At 47.8% G+C, this 16114-nt stretch overlaps 4 protein-coding genes across 4 annotated transcripts; 1 reads left to right on the forward strand and 3 right to left on the reverse strand.

Moving 5' to 3' along the window:
* Positions 1–1003: 1003 nt before the first annotated feature.
* H6S33_011875 (uncharacterized protein) lies at positions 1004–2920 on the forward strand (the record flags this gene model as incomplete). Its single annotated transcript, XM_044843224.1, has 3 exons — positions 1004–1274; positions 1335–1852; positions 1979–2920. The coding sequence occupies 3 exons, from the start codon at positions 1004–1006 to the stop codon at positions 2918–2920; spliced, it is 1731 nt and encodes a 576-aa protein (XP_044695543.1).
* Positions 2921–4193: 1273 nt separating this feature from the next.
* On the reverse strand, positions 4194–6469 carry H6S33_011876 (uncharacterized protein; the record flags this gene model as incomplete). The annotated part of the gene is made up of 5 exons (XM_044843225.1): positions 4194–4430; positions 4486–5710; positions 5770–6267; positions 6349–6394; positions 6454–6469. 5 exons carry the CDS (start codon positions 6467–6469, stop codon positions 4194–4196), a joined length of 2022 nt encoding a protein of 673 aa, XP_044695544.1.
* Positions 6470–8026: 1557 nt separating this feature from the next.
* On the reverse strand, positions 8027–11850 carry H6S33_011877 (uncharacterized protein; the record flags this gene model as incomplete). The annotated part of the gene is made up of 4 exons (XM_044843226.1): positions 8027–8378; positions 8438–9378; positions 9443–10254; positions 10314–11850. 4 exons carry the CDS (start codon positions 11848–11850, stop codon positions 8027–8029), a joined length of 3642 nt encoding a protein of 1213 aa, XP_044695545.1.
* Positions 11851–13550: 1700 nt separating this feature from the next.
* On the reverse strand, positions 13551–15407 carry H6S33_011878 (uncharacterized protein; the record flags this gene model as incomplete). The annotated part of the gene is made up of 1 exon (XM_044843227.1): positions 13551–15407. The coding sequence occupies one exon, from the start codon at positions 15405–15407 to the stop codon at positions 13551–13553; it is 1857 nt and encodes a 618-aa protein (XP_044695546.1).
* Between the last annotated feature and the right edge of the window lie 707 nt (positions 15408–16114).

Genomic DNA, 16114 nt, shown 5'->3' on the forward strand with positions numbered 1-16114 from the left:
ACGGAACCGAGGTTTGGTTAAGCTTAACTCGATGGTGGTGCCGAAGGGGATAGATGGGGGTGGTGAAGGTGGCCATGGGTGGAACTGGTTGGCGGAGCGGGTAATGGTGTCTACTGCGCTTCGTATTGGGTGGTTTGATATTTTGCTTCTGTGGGAGCTACAACAGAGTGCGTGGAGACTCACACTGGAGAGTGAGGGCTCAGGTACCCCAGTAGCTACGGCATAAATATACCTACATGGTCTAGGTACCTGTTGGTTGTGATACCTACCTACCTACATACATGTTTTAGGCAACACAACGACACATACGTATGCACTTGATGCGAACACAACCTTTGGGAAATATCTGGGGTGATATATAAACATGTTTGGTCTTCAATTAGAGGAGCCGTAGCTACTCTATATCTTCAACAATGCCTCAATACGTATACCCCCCCTCCTACAGCGTGAGGTAAAATTATTGTAGAAGCATGGGAAGAGTTCTATTGGCCGAGTCAGCCACCTAAACCCTGTTTTTAGACCCCTGTTTCTACAATAATTCTACCTCTCGCTGTATTAGCTCTGTGCCCGTCTTAGACAAGGTACGTCACTTCTCAATCCCACGATACCATATCGCCGTGATCTTCATGGCCCATGCAGAGTAGCTACCCTGTCTTTCCTGTTGTTAATTGTCTCAGATCAATGCACGGCTCTCCTCGGGTTGCACTTGAAGATCGGTGCTATTTCCTCTCTTGCCTGATTCTCAGCCGCGAGTTTAGGTACTGGATTGAGCCAACAGTACTAATGATTTCCGGACTTCATGTCTCCATTGGTCGATTAGAAGACATACCTAGACCATGTATTCTCAGCTGAACTTTTACGTCTATACAAGACTAGAGCAAGTGCTCATGAGTATAAATATCAGCATGTCGACAGGAACGAAGTTGAGAAGTCAGTGAATCTCAGTAGTTAGTACCGTCCGAGTGCTGCTATACAGGTTAATCTAGTTATGAAATATTTTACGATGCGCCTCATCTTCGAAACCCTCATAACTTCTACGCTCCTATTGCAGGCAGCAATAGCCACCACCTCAAGCCCTCAATGCCGCTGTCTTCCATCTTCCCCATGCTGGCCCACTTCCTCTGAATGGACCGCTCTAAACCACACCGTCTCTGGTAAACTCCTTGCCGTCCACCCCGTCGGTTCCGTTTGTCACGACCCCACATACGACGCAGCCGCCTGCGCCGATGCCACAACAAACTGGAGCTCCTCAAGTTGGCGCGGTGATAGGCCTGGTATGCTATACTAATAGTCCCACAAGTGCAATTGAGTGTGATAATTGAGAATATATATAGGCGGCATGGTCGGAGTCAACTGGGAGGTAACCCGCAACGAAACATGTTACATCACCAACCCGCGCAACAGCACATGCGGACAAGGCCGCGTACCAGTCTACTCCATTGCTGCCACCACCCCCGAGGATATCCAGACGGGTGTTAACTTTGCGCGTACGCACAACTTGCGGCTGTCGATCAAGAATACCGGGCATGATTTCCTGGGGCGATCAGCCGCGAAGGGGTCGTTGCAAATCTGGACGCATGCTATGAAGAGTATTAAACTTACTGATGATTTCCGACCTGCAGGGTGTAGCCTCGAAAAGAAGGGCGAGTCAGCGGTGACAATTGGCGCAGGAGTGCAGTTGCGAGAGCTGTACAAAGCGGCCATGGAAGGTAACCGGACCTTTGTTGCTGGGTTTGCGAGTACCGTAGGTGCCGCGGGTGGGTATATCCAGGGCGGCGGACACTCGGCATTTGGGCCGTGGCAGGGAATGGGTAGTGATAATGCGTTGGAGTTTAACGTTGTTGTTGCGGATGTAAGTTGCACTAACCACTGAAATCCCATGTCAATGATTACTTTACCGGTTTTTCTCAATACCCTTAGGACAATGATCGTTTAGTAGGTTTTTATTACTTCTTACTGACAATTTCGTTTCTCGCAGGGGTCTCATGTCATTGCGAACGAATACCAGAACACCGATCTCTACTGGGCCCTCCGAGGCGGCGGCGGCGGTACATTCGGTGTCGTAACCAGTGTCACGCTCCGGACATTTCCAGACGTCCCCATGGTCATAGCGCTGTATAATTTTACCGCACCCGCCGATGAGTACTACAACTTCCTAACAGACTTCTACAACTACATCCCCGCCATTAGTGATGCCGGTGGTTCCGGCTATCATTTCATGTTCAACAACCCCCCACAGCCAAATTTCAAGTTGACAAACTTCTTCCTCAATCAGACAAACACATCAGCAGTGAGCGCCATATACGCACCTCTTGTCTCAGCCCACAAATCCAACACCTCTGAAACTGTGTTCCAGGCCCTCCTCCTTCCTAGCGCAGCAACATTCATGTACGCCCGCCTCACCGGCACCGAGCTCGCCGGCTACAACGCCGTCCTCGGCTCCCGTCTCATCTCCCGCACCTTTATGGACTCGGATACCGGGCCCGAGCAGCTCGTGCACGTGCTGCGCGCGCTCGCACCGAACCAGGGCTCAGAATTCACGGGGCACCAGGTGGCCGGTGGAAAGGTTGCACAGAATGCACACATCGACAGCGCGATCAACCCAGCATGGCGCCGGGCGATCATGCATCTGACGTTCTATCGGGGATGGTATGACGACACACCAGTGGCGGCGCAGGAGGCTATTACAAAGAACATCACGAACGTGGAGATGAAGATGGTGAAGGCGTTGGAGCCGGATATGGGCGCATATCTGAATGAGGCGGATCCAAACGATGAAGACTGGCAGAAGATATTCTGGGGGGATAACTATGAGAGGTTAGGGGCGGTGAAGAGAGAGTGGGACCCACAGGATGTCTTTATGTGCTACCCGTGTGTAGGTGCGGAAAGATGGGATCGTGAGGGTATCTGCAGGGTTTAGTTGGTTTGTTTTGTTTTGTATAGTTAATATTTGAATACTAGTTATAGTGTTCCCCAGTGTTGGAAGAAAATGACCAGTTGACTGCTTGTTCGAGTCTGGACTCATGCTTATCCAACCATATTATCCGGTGTTGAAGGTGAATCGACGGCTAATATAACACAGCAGTGGTAGAGGTGGGTTTCTTGGTCCTTGTTCGCTGCTAAGAATCTTTCAAAAGTTAAAGCCACGAGAGATCCACCTCCTGATTAATCTTACTGGAAACTGTAAGGATGCTGTTTCTGAACGGGACAACGCCATAAATTTCCTAAATAGGTCAGCCCGTTCAAACTTTGTGTGCTGTTTCTGACTAGATGAACCAAATGGAAGAAACTCACTGAACCGGCTGTTCAATTCGTTCAGTTTGTGAACTGGAGGATTCCGCCTATCGGGTGGAATATATAAATGCATTGTCTCAAACACTAGTGGGCTGATGACTATAAGTAGAAGATCTCTGGGGGAGGATACCTGGACCGGATTGCTGGATGTTTTTTACTGTGTATAGCTAGAGACAGTACAGCTATGGGGTTATTGTCAGGTGAGGGTTAGGGATTTCATGTCTGGGTTACATGTGTTTGTATTTTAGTGGTACGTAGGTCCCGGAGAGGCATGTAGAACGTTCGAACACGAGGATGACAAACTCTGTTTAATTCCATCCGAAGAAAAATAGGCCAGTAATCATTATAGTTCTCAGAGTTACGTTTATGGCCAAGTAGTGATGAATTCATCCCCCCGTTTATAACGGTTCTTGTTCACTAACCGCCACCTTGATAAAAAGAGTGCGCTGATCCAAAGGAATTGAGTTGAAACATACTATAAGGCAGATGTGTAGACATCCCACCAAAAGGGTACATCTCCTATACTGTGGGACGAAGGGCGTACCAACTTTCTATCAGTCAAAACCTACTGAAAATGTATTTAGCGTAATCAGTTGGATCATGATGTATCACTCGTGCACCGTTTTAATTGTTGAGCGTTCTTCCATTTGGAATTTATATCGCTCAAACACGCACACACATAGCTATGGATTTCCTTGGTAACACTATAAGCCTGGGTTATATTATAATACACATCTATATAGATATATAATCCCCCCTTACCCGTTATCAAACAACCCCCGCTCAGAACCACAAGTCTTGTAATTACTTCGGCTGATAAAAATACAAATATATAATCATGCACGCCATAACACCACCCAGCCAAACTCCTAAGGAAATAAATTTACAACTTTGACTGACTAATATCTCCTCTCTCTTAACACGGCCTCGGCCCTCTCCAAGAACCTATTAAACTCCACCACTGTTGCCAATGTCCCCGTCCCTTCGCTTCCACCACCCGTCACTGCGGCTGCAACTGTTCTGATCATGGCTTCTAGGCCCTCCATCCCTTCTTCTAGTTCATCCGGTTCTCGTGCCTTTCCTCGTTCGATGGTGTGGGTTACATCTGCGAAGGTTTGCGAGATATGGTTTTGAGTCTACCCGCGAGTTAGCTAAATATATATTTCGTAGGAAAGGGACTTTTTGACATACCTCAGCACTCTTAACGGCCATCTCATGCGCCTTCCTCACATCATCCATCTTCACCGCAACTTTACCCCTCTGCCTCTTAGTTTCCAACAATTCGGCCACCAGCTGTGCTTTTCTCTTCTGTGCCTGCCTCACTCTCATAGTAAGACTAATACACCTCTCGAGCTCATCGGTGACTTCAAGAAGTCTGCAACTGAACTCCTCTTTGAACGCAGCAATAGTCATTTTCTCGAGGTTGCTTTTGGCGTACTTTTCCCAGTATTTGTCTAGAATTTCTCCAGCCACCTGGTTGATCACATCGACGGGGTTTACGCCACCACGATTGGACCCGGGGGGTAGCGCATACGAGGCTGACTTTGATAGGCGGTGAACGATAACTGGGTACGTTTGGGTTTCGCCCTCTTCCCGGGGTGGGCGGGGCTTGGATTGCTTCGGTTTGGGCTGTTTCTGTGGCTGGGTAGAGGAGTTCTTGCGGGATTTGGAAAGAGATTCTACATCTGAATCGGCTTCCCCACCAGAGTCGGATAGGTCGCTGGGCTCAAGCTGCTGCCCCTGACTCAGCCTATTTGCCTCCCCCTCTTCTTCTTCTTCTTCCTCCTCCTCCTCCTCCTCGTCTTCCTCGTCGATAGGGATTCGAGGAGGTGCTGGTTTCTTACCAATAAGCTGTCTTTTCCGTTTTGCCCCTGTTTCCGAAGGTGTTTCTTTCCCCGCCTTTTCAGCTGGATCGTGCGCCATGTTTTGGAATGGCTGGAGTTCGTCTTCGATTTGCCCAGGTTGATCCTCATCTTCTAGAATGACCTTCCTCCGTTTATTTCGGCTCCCCGGACTTATTACAGGGACTACAAGAGCGTCATTTCGAGACTTCTCATCATCTCCTGGTACTATCTGCTGGATCATTGATTCATCCGCTTCTTGTGTCGGCTCTTCAATGTCCATTTCAATTGTTTGATCTTCCATTAGCTTCTGTTGTTCGTCCTCTGATTCTGTTTCCTCTCCCGCCTCATTCTGTTTATCTTCCTCTTCCTCTTCCGCATCAGCTTCTCCCCCTTCATATGTCGAGTCCCCTAATCCGTCAATTTCCATCAACACTTGTTTCTGCACCTGTACCTCTGCCTCTTCGACCAATTCTTTTTCGGCCTCGACGCTTTCCTTCTCCCTGACAGCCGGGATTTTTGCAACTGGCTGCAGTGGCTGGATTGTGAATCCGATATCTGCGACTTTACGCGTTCTATTTCCGGTCAGTACAAACACACACTTTAGTCCTGTTAAGTACCAGAGGAAACTCACCCAGCACCCCTCTGCCTCATAGCAAGCCTCTCCTGCCGCCTCTCCGCAGCTGCATTGAGGCGCCGCTGTGTAATCCCATCGGCCTCGGGAGTGGTAAGGAATTTATCAGGACTTGGTTGTCTGGTTCTCTTCCCGCGTGCAATTGGCGTGACTGCTGCCACAGCTGATGTCCGAGTAGTGGTAATAATTGGTAGCGCCGGCGCATCAGATGATACCGGTGTTCTACCGCGGGGCGGTGACTTTCCCGTTACATTTGGCTTATCGAGGGGAACAGAAGCTTCTTCGTGGAGTGGGGAAGGGCGTATTACTTCGCGAGCTGCTCCGGCTGGGTCCAATAATGGTGGGTTTGTCCGAGGGCTTGTCCGCCGCGGCGGGACTTGTCTTGTTGATGGTGAAGTGGCCTTCGGGGGTGCGGGAGGGGGTACTGCCTCTCCCACCGAGGCAGTGGAGACACCCCCGACGGGCCGTATTACAAAGCCGTCGGATAGAACTGGACGTCTATTCGTAAATCATTAGAATTATTCCGCTGCGACTTGTTGAGAGGCGGGCCAAAGGTCGTTCCTGAACCAAAAAACTTACCCAGCTCCTCTTTGTCTCATTAGTCGCTCCAGATTTCTTCTTTCCCCTGGGTTCTGGGTTAGCAGGAGGAGAGATGGGGGAAGGGATAGAGAGTTAGAGGCATACTCCACCCGGGCTCCATCTTGTGATTTCTTAACTGGCGGTAAAGGCGGGGAATTTCAAAACGCGTGTTATCTTTAGCTCATGTCAAAGGGAGTGGGATGCGAAGTTTGGTCAACGCGTTGCTGCCAAGTGACAGATATGTGTGCTGACTCAGCATCTAGCCAGCAACTGATCAATGCGAGGAACGCCACGAAAGACAATCCCGAACTTCAAGATATGTAATCGGCTATGCAAACTCACTGGAATGTTTTTTCAGCAGGTTATGCACGCCAAATAACGAGTCGTTTGATTTGCTTTGATTCTGTAAGAGAAGAATGCCGTTTTTTCAGTCTATCTGGGTAGATCATCATCATACGAAATCACTCGGGCTAGATACGTATGTACCTACAGTCACCACCAAGAAGTCTTCGTGATGGCGCACACCACGCCCACCAAAAAAAGGGTACAAAGTGACACACCAAAACACAAATATCTTTGAATAACTTCACAACCACAAAAGATATTAAAATTATGTTTGGTACAGGAGCAGATATAGTATCCAAGAGACTTTCTATCTAATCAAAAGTAATAGATTCTGTGATTGTGAACCTATACCATGTCCAAAGTGACTATCTACGTAAGGTGCACCCAATCCTAAAGGCAATACACCAAAATTTAAATAACTCGACACCAATAGCAGCCGTTAATTTTTGCTTAAACGTAGAGCCTCTTGAGGGCTATACCTGCTCTCATCTCAAACAGAATTTTAATATCTCTTGTGGTTGTGAAGTTATTCAAAGATATTTGTGTTTTGGTGTGTCACTTTGTACCTTTTTTTGGTGGGCGTGGTGTGCGCCATCACGAAGACTTCTTGGTAGTGACTGTACCTTGAATCAATAATAAAATACTGCGAACGTGAACTTGCCGTGGACATTTGACCTCAAGATTTAGCATGAAAGGGGGATATCTTTAATGCAAGTGAGCTATATAGATAACTTTAATGTACGCCTGTGTTTGCGTTTGGGAATTTTACTTACTAAATGGTAAGACTGCATTGTTGAGAGCAATCCACCCCCGCGTGTCTCCAAGAACAAAGGGGCTCCGGACAGTTCTCCCGTCTTGCACATCGCAAACTATCACGATAGAATTCCTCAGTTAACTCTAGCTCTCTGCACTTCATCCAAACTTCTTTCTGATCAAAATTTATGACTCAAGCCCACTATTTACAAGAATCCAAGAAGAGCATGACCGTTTAATCTACACCCAAGAATGATTAAGGGATAGAAAGAATAATAATAATGACAAGACCCACCGACCAACTTCATGATAGTTTCTCGTTAGTTGGCATTAAAGAAAGACAAAAGAAATTGCACCAATGACTGTTGGAACTATGCAAGTAATATGCATGTCAAAAAACAGGAACACTGACATAAGGGGTTTAAAAATACAAAGAGAGAAATGAAAAACGAGAATTGAAGAAGGCTCATAAACAACTCCAGAAACCCAAAACCGAGTGCCTCAAAACAATAACAATACAACTCCTAGTAATATTCAACACGCATACGCGACAAATGCCATTTCTTTTCATGCCTTTTTCTTATCGGCGAGCCCCCTCCTCTTCATCATCGCTGGCTTCACTAGAATCTTCGATTGCTGACATCTCAGGAATTGTGAACCCTGTCATATCGTACTCGTCCTCGTCATCCGTTTCGGCTCTGCCACGGTCGGATTCACGCTCGTCATCATTGCCGACTCGAAGGTCCTCTTCCTCATCGTAATCGGATCCTCTGACAAACTCTTCATTGACATCGTAGAGGGCGTAGATTTGGTCGCATTTGTAGTCCATGTCGGCAACAAGCTCATTCATCTCGTTGGTAAGCATCTTTCTACGCTTCTTGCCGATGGTGGGGTCGAGATTCATAAATTCATCCGCCTTTTCTTGGTAGTTCCTGTGAGGTGAGGTATTTTAGTATCACGGCAATAGAGGGAAAGGTGGGAAAGGTCTTACAGTTTGAGATGAGAGAACTCATCTTGTAGCTGCCTAACAACTTTTGAAAGTTGTCTTCGAGGAGCCTGCGAAGGTCTTGGAGTTGGCTCTTCTTCATATCCATCATGGACTTTAATAGCCACCTTTTTCTTTGAAGCAAGCTCAAGTACAGGAGCGGGGATGGCTATGGAGTTGTCGATATCAGCAAGTGGGTTTGCATTCCGTTGTTCTTCTTCTTTAGTTCGAAGTCTATTCTCACGATGGCAAACAGTGCATTGGTCTGGGTCGTGGGCAGCCAGACGGTTGACGACTTTCTGAACACGTTCCGGGAGAATAGTGACGTCTTCGGCAGGTGTCTCTGGAGCATCAAGCGGGATCTTCTCTGGGATTGGAGGAGGCACAACATGATTTTTGATCAAACCTTCTTCAAACTCAGATGTCGACTCATTTCCCTCCATGTTTTGCTTTGCCATTTCTTCAGCCAGGACACCTTCATCCTCGTACTCCTCCTCAACCTCCTCTTCCACTGGGACATTCATTGTCAAATCCTCATCATAATAGTAAACCACTTTCTTGATGAGTCTTGTTTTCTTGGCCGGTATCTGTGCTTTCGCCTGGGATACGGGATCAGATAAAGACACCTTGGAAGGCTCTGGGTGTGGCGGGATAATTGGGGAAACCATTGGTTTCTCGACCTCTTTACCCTTACTAAATCGTTCTATCCTGACTACCTTTGGTGCTTTGCCAGGCCCAGAGGGCTCGCCAGATTCAGTTTGATGCAAAACTTTTGTCACGATTGGCTTCTTGGTAGATGTCCTAGACTTCGGCCGTTTTTGCTCCTTGGATCGGGCATCCTCCGCCGCTGTGACCTCGAGAACGGCGGCATTGGCGGCGGCGGCGGCTGCCTTTCTTTTTCTCCTCTCTTCGTTGATATTCTTTGCTATTCTTCTAATATCCTCGGGCTAGTTTACTCATGTGTTAGTTGCATTTGAAGTATTCGGGAGATCTGAGCATGGATGAACTTACAGAAATAGACATAGCAGTATCATCTGCAGCAACCATTTTTTCAAGATTCTTCCCTTTCTCAACGACCCCCTCCACGGTTACACCACCAAGTACGCCCCTATCTTCTGCTTTGTCGATAGTCCCATTCCTTGATCTTTTGGGCAGAGCAAATGGCCGTTCTTTACCCAGCAACCTGTTAGATTCTACTAATGCCTGGTTGACTCTTAATGCCTCGAAAGGAATATCTGGGCGAAGTTCCCTGAGCTGCTGTTTAATCAAGTTGTCGAGTTTCTTTTGCTGCTCAACAACCCGTTCCTGTTCCCTCTTGTCATCTGCTTCTTTCTGCCTTCTTGCATGTGACTCCATTGCAAGTCGTTCTTGCTCCCTTTCGGCCTCCCTTACTGCCTCCTTCTCCCTGGCGCGCTGCTCCTTCCTTTCTGCCTTTGCGGCTTCCCTCTCTGCCTTCTCTGCTGCGGCAGCGGTGATCGCATCGCGCTTTGCGGCCTCATTCATCACATCCTCTGCATTCATTGCAGCCTCCTTGGCTGCCTTGGTTTTTCGTCTCAGACGGTCTTCTCGCTCTTTCCATTCCTCACGTTCCAGCCCGAGCAGCTTACTTTGCTCAAGAATTTCTTGGCGTAGTCTCCCAATTTCAGTCTGGAGCTCTATTATGGTGTTTTTGAGGTCTTCGTTATTAGCGATTGCCATTGCCACAGAATTGACAGCGTGGTTGCGCTCCTCCTGCATGTGCTTCAGTGCAATTTTGGCGGTCTCGAGGTCTCGAGTAGACCTATCAACCTGTGTGTGGAGGCTATTGACTGCGCTTTCAAGTTCTACAGCGAAGGAACGTTAGTATCTACTTAAGAAGTGGAAGTAAACCAATTGAACATACTGAGTTTCTCCATTTGAAGCTCTAATTTGGCTTTCTCCCTCATTCTCTCCTGCGAATCACCATCATCACTACCACCAAAAGCGCTATCGCCGCTGCGCTTTCGCTCAAGATTCTCCCCAACTGTCCTTGACTTCTGTCGTTCCATTTGAGTGCGTGTCTCGCTCCTTCGAAGCTCAGTCTCGAGTCTCATGCAACGATGTTCAGCCTCTGCCTTAGACTCTTCCAACTTTGCGACTTTCTCCTGGAGAAGTCTCATCGCCATTAAGATTGCACGCTCATCGTGGGGTATTGGAATAGAGTCAATAGCCCTATGGTCCTTGGTATTGCCGAACGGGCCCCTCTTCATTGACATTCTAGTTGCGTCTCCAGGATAACCAGAGATAAGCTCTGACAAGTCCGACATTTCCGGAAGCATGAAAGATTGCTGTGTAATTCCCGCAGTTATGTTGTCTCTTTTGCCCGGATTATAGCCCTTGAGCTGTTGAAGCTTACTTTTCACATCTGTGGATGTTGTGTTACCTTCCAGGCCAAGCTCGTGCAAGAACGCATCTGTAGACTTGAAGTTCTGGGGGACTTTCGCTGCTGGTTGTTTTCGACTCTTAGCAATCATTGCAGGAAGATCGTCTGTGAGATCATTTCCATTTGTTTCCGGGATACGGGCGACACCTTTCTCCTTCGTAGTTGCCTTAGTTTGTCGGGGCTTGGGGGAACCTCCGAAACGTGTATTTCCGAAGCCGCCTCGACGTTTAATGCTGCCGGCATCGGAACCGGATCCTTCAGCGTCGCGTTCGAGGGTTCGTTGGATACCGGGGAAGCGCGATTGTGAGCCGCCGCTGCTGCTGGATACAAAATCTCCAACCTTTACTCCACTTGTCTTCGTCCGTCTATTGTTTTGCGGTGTCGAAACCTCCAGCTGAGACAGGTCAAAGTTAATCATGCTTCCTAATCTCTGCCCATTCGAGGCCGCGCCTGTTCGCGCCTCCACCTCTTTGCCCTTATTACCAGCGGTTTGAATTGAGCCTCGAAGCTCATCTGAGTGCGCACTTCCGGAGTTATTTTTTCGCTCGGCGGGTAAATTGGAGAAAAGTTTCCCCCCGGACTTTCGAGTACTTTCACCGATCGAGAAGGGATGGTGGGATGAAAAGTCGATTGACCGAAGGCTATCATCTAATCCAGCCTTATTATTATTATTGTTTCTGTTAGCTCCACGTCCAACCTCCATGGTGTCTTCAGTTATATCATTTCCAGCCATCGAAAAGTCGGGAAATTGGTTCAGCAGTTGGGTGTTTATTGTTGGTGTTTGTTGAAGCATGTCGATTTTGCGAGTGGACATCCCTTGCGCGTCGTTTGAAATGTCGAACGAATCGAGCGTGCCGCTGTCATCGTTGTTGTGACGACCAATACCATGAGAAGACGAAGAAGAGAACGAATTTGACTGGAAGTCACGCGCGAGCTCACGTCCCAACCGAAGTCGGTCGTTATCAGGGTCGGCCATGACAGGGCCAGACGGATAATCTGTCTCGTCAAAATAAGCCATTATGGCCGATTGTTAATGCGTGCGTCTTGATTTTTATTGTTATGATGGGGGTGGATGTTATTGTTGACTTTTTTTTTGTTGATGTTGGTTGTTAATGCACAAGTGTGCGTTCACACGTTTGGAGCTCGCGTTGTACCGTGACTACCAAGTGAGACTGGAGGGGAAGTGGTTGGAGGATAGGTCGGCTGTAGTTGAGGCTAACAAATTTTACTCGGACATTACAGCAAGCAACCGAAAAGCAGCAATTGTCTCTTCGGGAAGAGGGTGGGCGGTAGGAGGTGAGGGACGGACCAGTGAGGTTGCTGAATAGAGGAAGTGGGATGGGTGTTGACAATGAATGAGTTGGATGGGTAGAGAGGTTGTATGGAAGATGGGGGTGGTGCAGAAAGACAATAGGTTTGAACAGGGGACAGACTCGACTCTCTCCCTCACTCGCTCGCTCAATCACTCAACTCACTCTCGAGTTATTTCTCGCTGGGTATTGCAGACAGACAGACAGCAGGCATAGAAGATGGGGAGGGCTTTTCATAGACAAAGAGTTGGTGTCTTTGTTGTTGTTGTTTGTTTTGCTTCTCTTCTTAAGAACGCTTGGCGAACAAGGGCCCATACTGCTCATACCATTTCTAACCGCGAAAGGGTGGGAAGATATCACAACAGTAGGTACATACAAACCAACCAACCAACCAAACATCTTATATGTAGATACTCTAATACTCTGCAGACTTTTATCGGGGTTCAACCAATCTTCGTAGGTCTTTTTATTTGTCCTCATGATGCTCTAGATACTTGTTATGCGCTCATGAATGGTATGATCACTTGTTGGGTAATATGTGTACTAAATATCAAATATTACATGTACATATGTTACTTTAATGGAATAGGATCAATTGTGAATATCTTTCCTACTGTACACTACATGTAAAGACAAATCCCCAAGAGATCCTACAACTCAAAACAACAGAGTAGAAAGACATTGTCAAATACAAAAGAAATTGCCCAAAAACCCAGCGGATGCCCCCTAACCCATTAAAAAACATACGAAAGATGATACATGCATATGGGATACGGAAGTCATGACAAAGAAAATCTGCCGAGGCTAGGACATGGGCAACATGGACTTTAAAAAATTATTACAAGTGGATAATACTGAGATAAAAAACCAAGCCCTAATGAATAGAAAAAAGGAATGAAAAATACCCTAACACATCGTCTTGATCAACATTCCTCTCTTACTCTATACTCTCCTCCAACATAAGATATCAAGAATGATAGAAATAAAAACCGCCACACGCTTCGTAAATAAACCCCAGATTGGATATATGCCTACTGCTTTAGTCGAATAGAAGCAAGAAAAAGATACAGATGAAACTTAATACATTCTCGAGGTCGAAATCAAAAAGATAAAAGAAATGTTATATAGATAAAAGGCAAACGTTCCCCACCCGAAACATCTCTGACCCCCCCGTTGGCTCCAGCAAACAAAACAAATAAAAACACCTAGTCAACGCTTCTTTAAAAATAGTAATCTTAAACAACCATAGCACAGAAGAAGTGGAAAGTAGAGAATAAAAGAACTCGAGACAAAGGAAGAGAAGAAAATAATAAAATCCCACAATTTGCTCATACAATAGACAAGTGCAATGCACATTGAAAAATCTTACGTGCATACGGGTAGTCATAGTTCGCTGAGGAAATTCCTATCACTCCTTAACCAATGGCGCTGGTTCCTCGCCATCTTTTCCCTCACCCTCATGCACCAAGGTGGTTGATGATGTTGTGGTAGTAGGTGATTGTCCCTCATCTTCTTCCTCGTTCACCTCGGCCTCATCCTTTGTGGTAGGTACTTCAATCGTGACAGGGGCTTTCTCAACAGAAGCCTGCTCAGCAGTAACTTGCTCTACTGGAGCTTGCTCAACGACCACCTCCGCAGGAGCCGCGGCTTCCACAGGAGCTGCCGGGTCTTCGGACGTCTCGGGCTTGGACTCTTGCGCAGCTTCCGCAATATCCTCCTTCACTTCCGGGACAGCATCTTGAGTGGCCTCTGTCTTCTTTTCGCCTGTCTTCTGCTTCACCAGCCTGGCTAATGATGGCGGCAAAGATGGTTCCCGTCTGCGACTTGTGCTGGCTACAGACGCTGAGCGTTTCGAGGGCGCACCTACCGCAGGTTTCTTGTCTGAAACTTTACCAGCACTAGCGGTTGTTGGCCGCATCATGCGAGACAAGAAATCACCTCCTGCGCCTGCAGGGGTAATGCTCGCCAGCGATCCAACACTGGTTCTATTTGGGTTCCTAATCGCAGCTGAGGTTTGTGGTCTCTGAGGCGATCTTTGTTCCTTCCTTCCGGGCCTAGAAGAACCAGTTCCAGAATTACCCCGACGCATGGCAACAGAGCCTTCTGGTGGTGACCGGTTACGGACAGACGCGGATGATGGTGCCCTGGTATTGCGGGCTGCCGCAGCCTTTTGCTCCGCCGCGAGTTTGGCTGCAGATGCTGCAGTCGGCGCGAACGCAGAACTACGGACTGTAGGAGGCTTTGTTGACTCACGTGCTGGCTTCGTTGTTTCTAACTTTTGTGTTGCTACCGATTTCGCCTTCGCTGCAGCTGTAGTTGGGCGAGACTTTGGTACTGTTGATGTTGATGCCGATGCCGATGTCGATGTCGATGCGACAGCAGGGGTGCGGGCCCTTGAAGATGCAGGGGCAGTGTTCGTAGCAGTTGTGGTTGATTTCGCTCGTGAGGAACTTGATGCGGCATTGCGTGCTGGACTCTTGGGGGCAAATGCCGGAGAGGGAAGCGGGGATGTAGTGTTAGACTTCGATGAAGGGAGGGAGAGAGTCTTCCCAGATTTATTAGTAGCTACCGACTTGGTGCTTTTGCTGGTGAAGGCTGATTTGGTGGGAGACCTTGGCGCCGGCGCACCTTTGACCGTACTAGATTTCGACTTTGGTTCTTCCTTAGTAGGCTTCGCCTGATCCTCCTTTTTCTCTCTATCTTCATTTGACTCGCGCACCGGCTCAATTGGCATAACTGGGGTTTCATCCTTCTTTGTAGAAACCTTCTCAAAAGCAGGAAGCAATACTGTGGGCTTAACTGGTTCTTGTTTTGGCTGCGAAAAACGTCCACCGTTTATAATTCCAAAATCCTTTTTGGAACTCAACTCATCAGGTGTCCTCATTCCATTGAGAGCCTCCGCAATTTGGTCTCTGCTGTCAATTGCAGGTTGCTCCTTTCCCAAAGCCTCCAAGGCCTCTCCAGACAGCTTTTGGCCTTCGGGAAAGGTTACTGTGGGACTCGTTACTGAGGGACTGACTGGTACCTTCTGCAGCCCAAGAAGCCCATTGCTGTTCCCTGTGACAGTCACAAAGGCGGTCTTGACCTTACCAAGACGCTTAGGGGCAGCAGGGCTCTGATCCCGAGAAGAAGTACCAGCCGCAGTGCTACCACTCGTAGGAGCTGGAGAAGCGGGATTGGATTTTTCGAACATTGCGAGTAAGCCCTTAACACCCGCACCGGAGGGGCGAGAACCTCCAGTACGTGTCGATTCCGGGGAAGCCATTGTTTCTTTTTATGTCTATTAAACTTCCTAGTTTATGACAAATATCTCGTGTATTTTATTGGATTATTTCTGAGCTCGGCTGACGGGGGAGGGGACGGTGGGATGAAAGATATTGCTTTTGCGATCCCTTCTGGAGACTGTGTTTTTATTGAGGAACTCCCTATTACTTCCCGGTGGAAGAAAGGAGGGAAGCAAAGAGCTACAGACGGAAAAGTCTGTTCTGCTGGAATTTGGGATAAAGGATAGTGGATGAATAATCACAGGGATGAATGAATGCTATGGATGAAAGGAGGGAGAGGAGACGGGAGAGGAGCAAGAGGAAAGAGAAAAGGGAGAGAGGGGTAGTCGTGTTGATGTTTGTCTGTTTACCGCGTGTTCTCTCAAGTACTGCGGGACGGAAAGGTACAGAGGTTTTTAGGTTTGTGGAGGGAAAATAGTGGCAGCAGCTCCACACCGCCCCGCCGCCGGGATTGGGCAATAACTATGGTTGCGACGTTGGACCGGTAGGGTAGCCGCGAGTTGAAAGTTTCAGGAGTAGTGAGTGTAACGCGCGAATGGATGAGAAGGAGGAAGAGTAATTAATTAATGAGAGGATCAATCAGGATTCCTCGAGGTTCTGAAGGAGTTTAAGCGACAAGGAGTGCAGATTTTCCAAGTAAAGGGGAAAATGAGTATGTCCGTATATGTCTGTCTGTACGTCTGTATGT

This window comes from Morchella sextelata (genome assembly GCF_020137385.1).
Source record: "Morchella sextelata strain SCLS chromosome Unknown scls_7, whole genome shotgun sequence".
Lineage (NCBI taxonomy): Eukaryota > Fungi > Ascomycota > Pezizomycetes > Pezizales > Morchellaceae > Morchella > Morchella sextelata.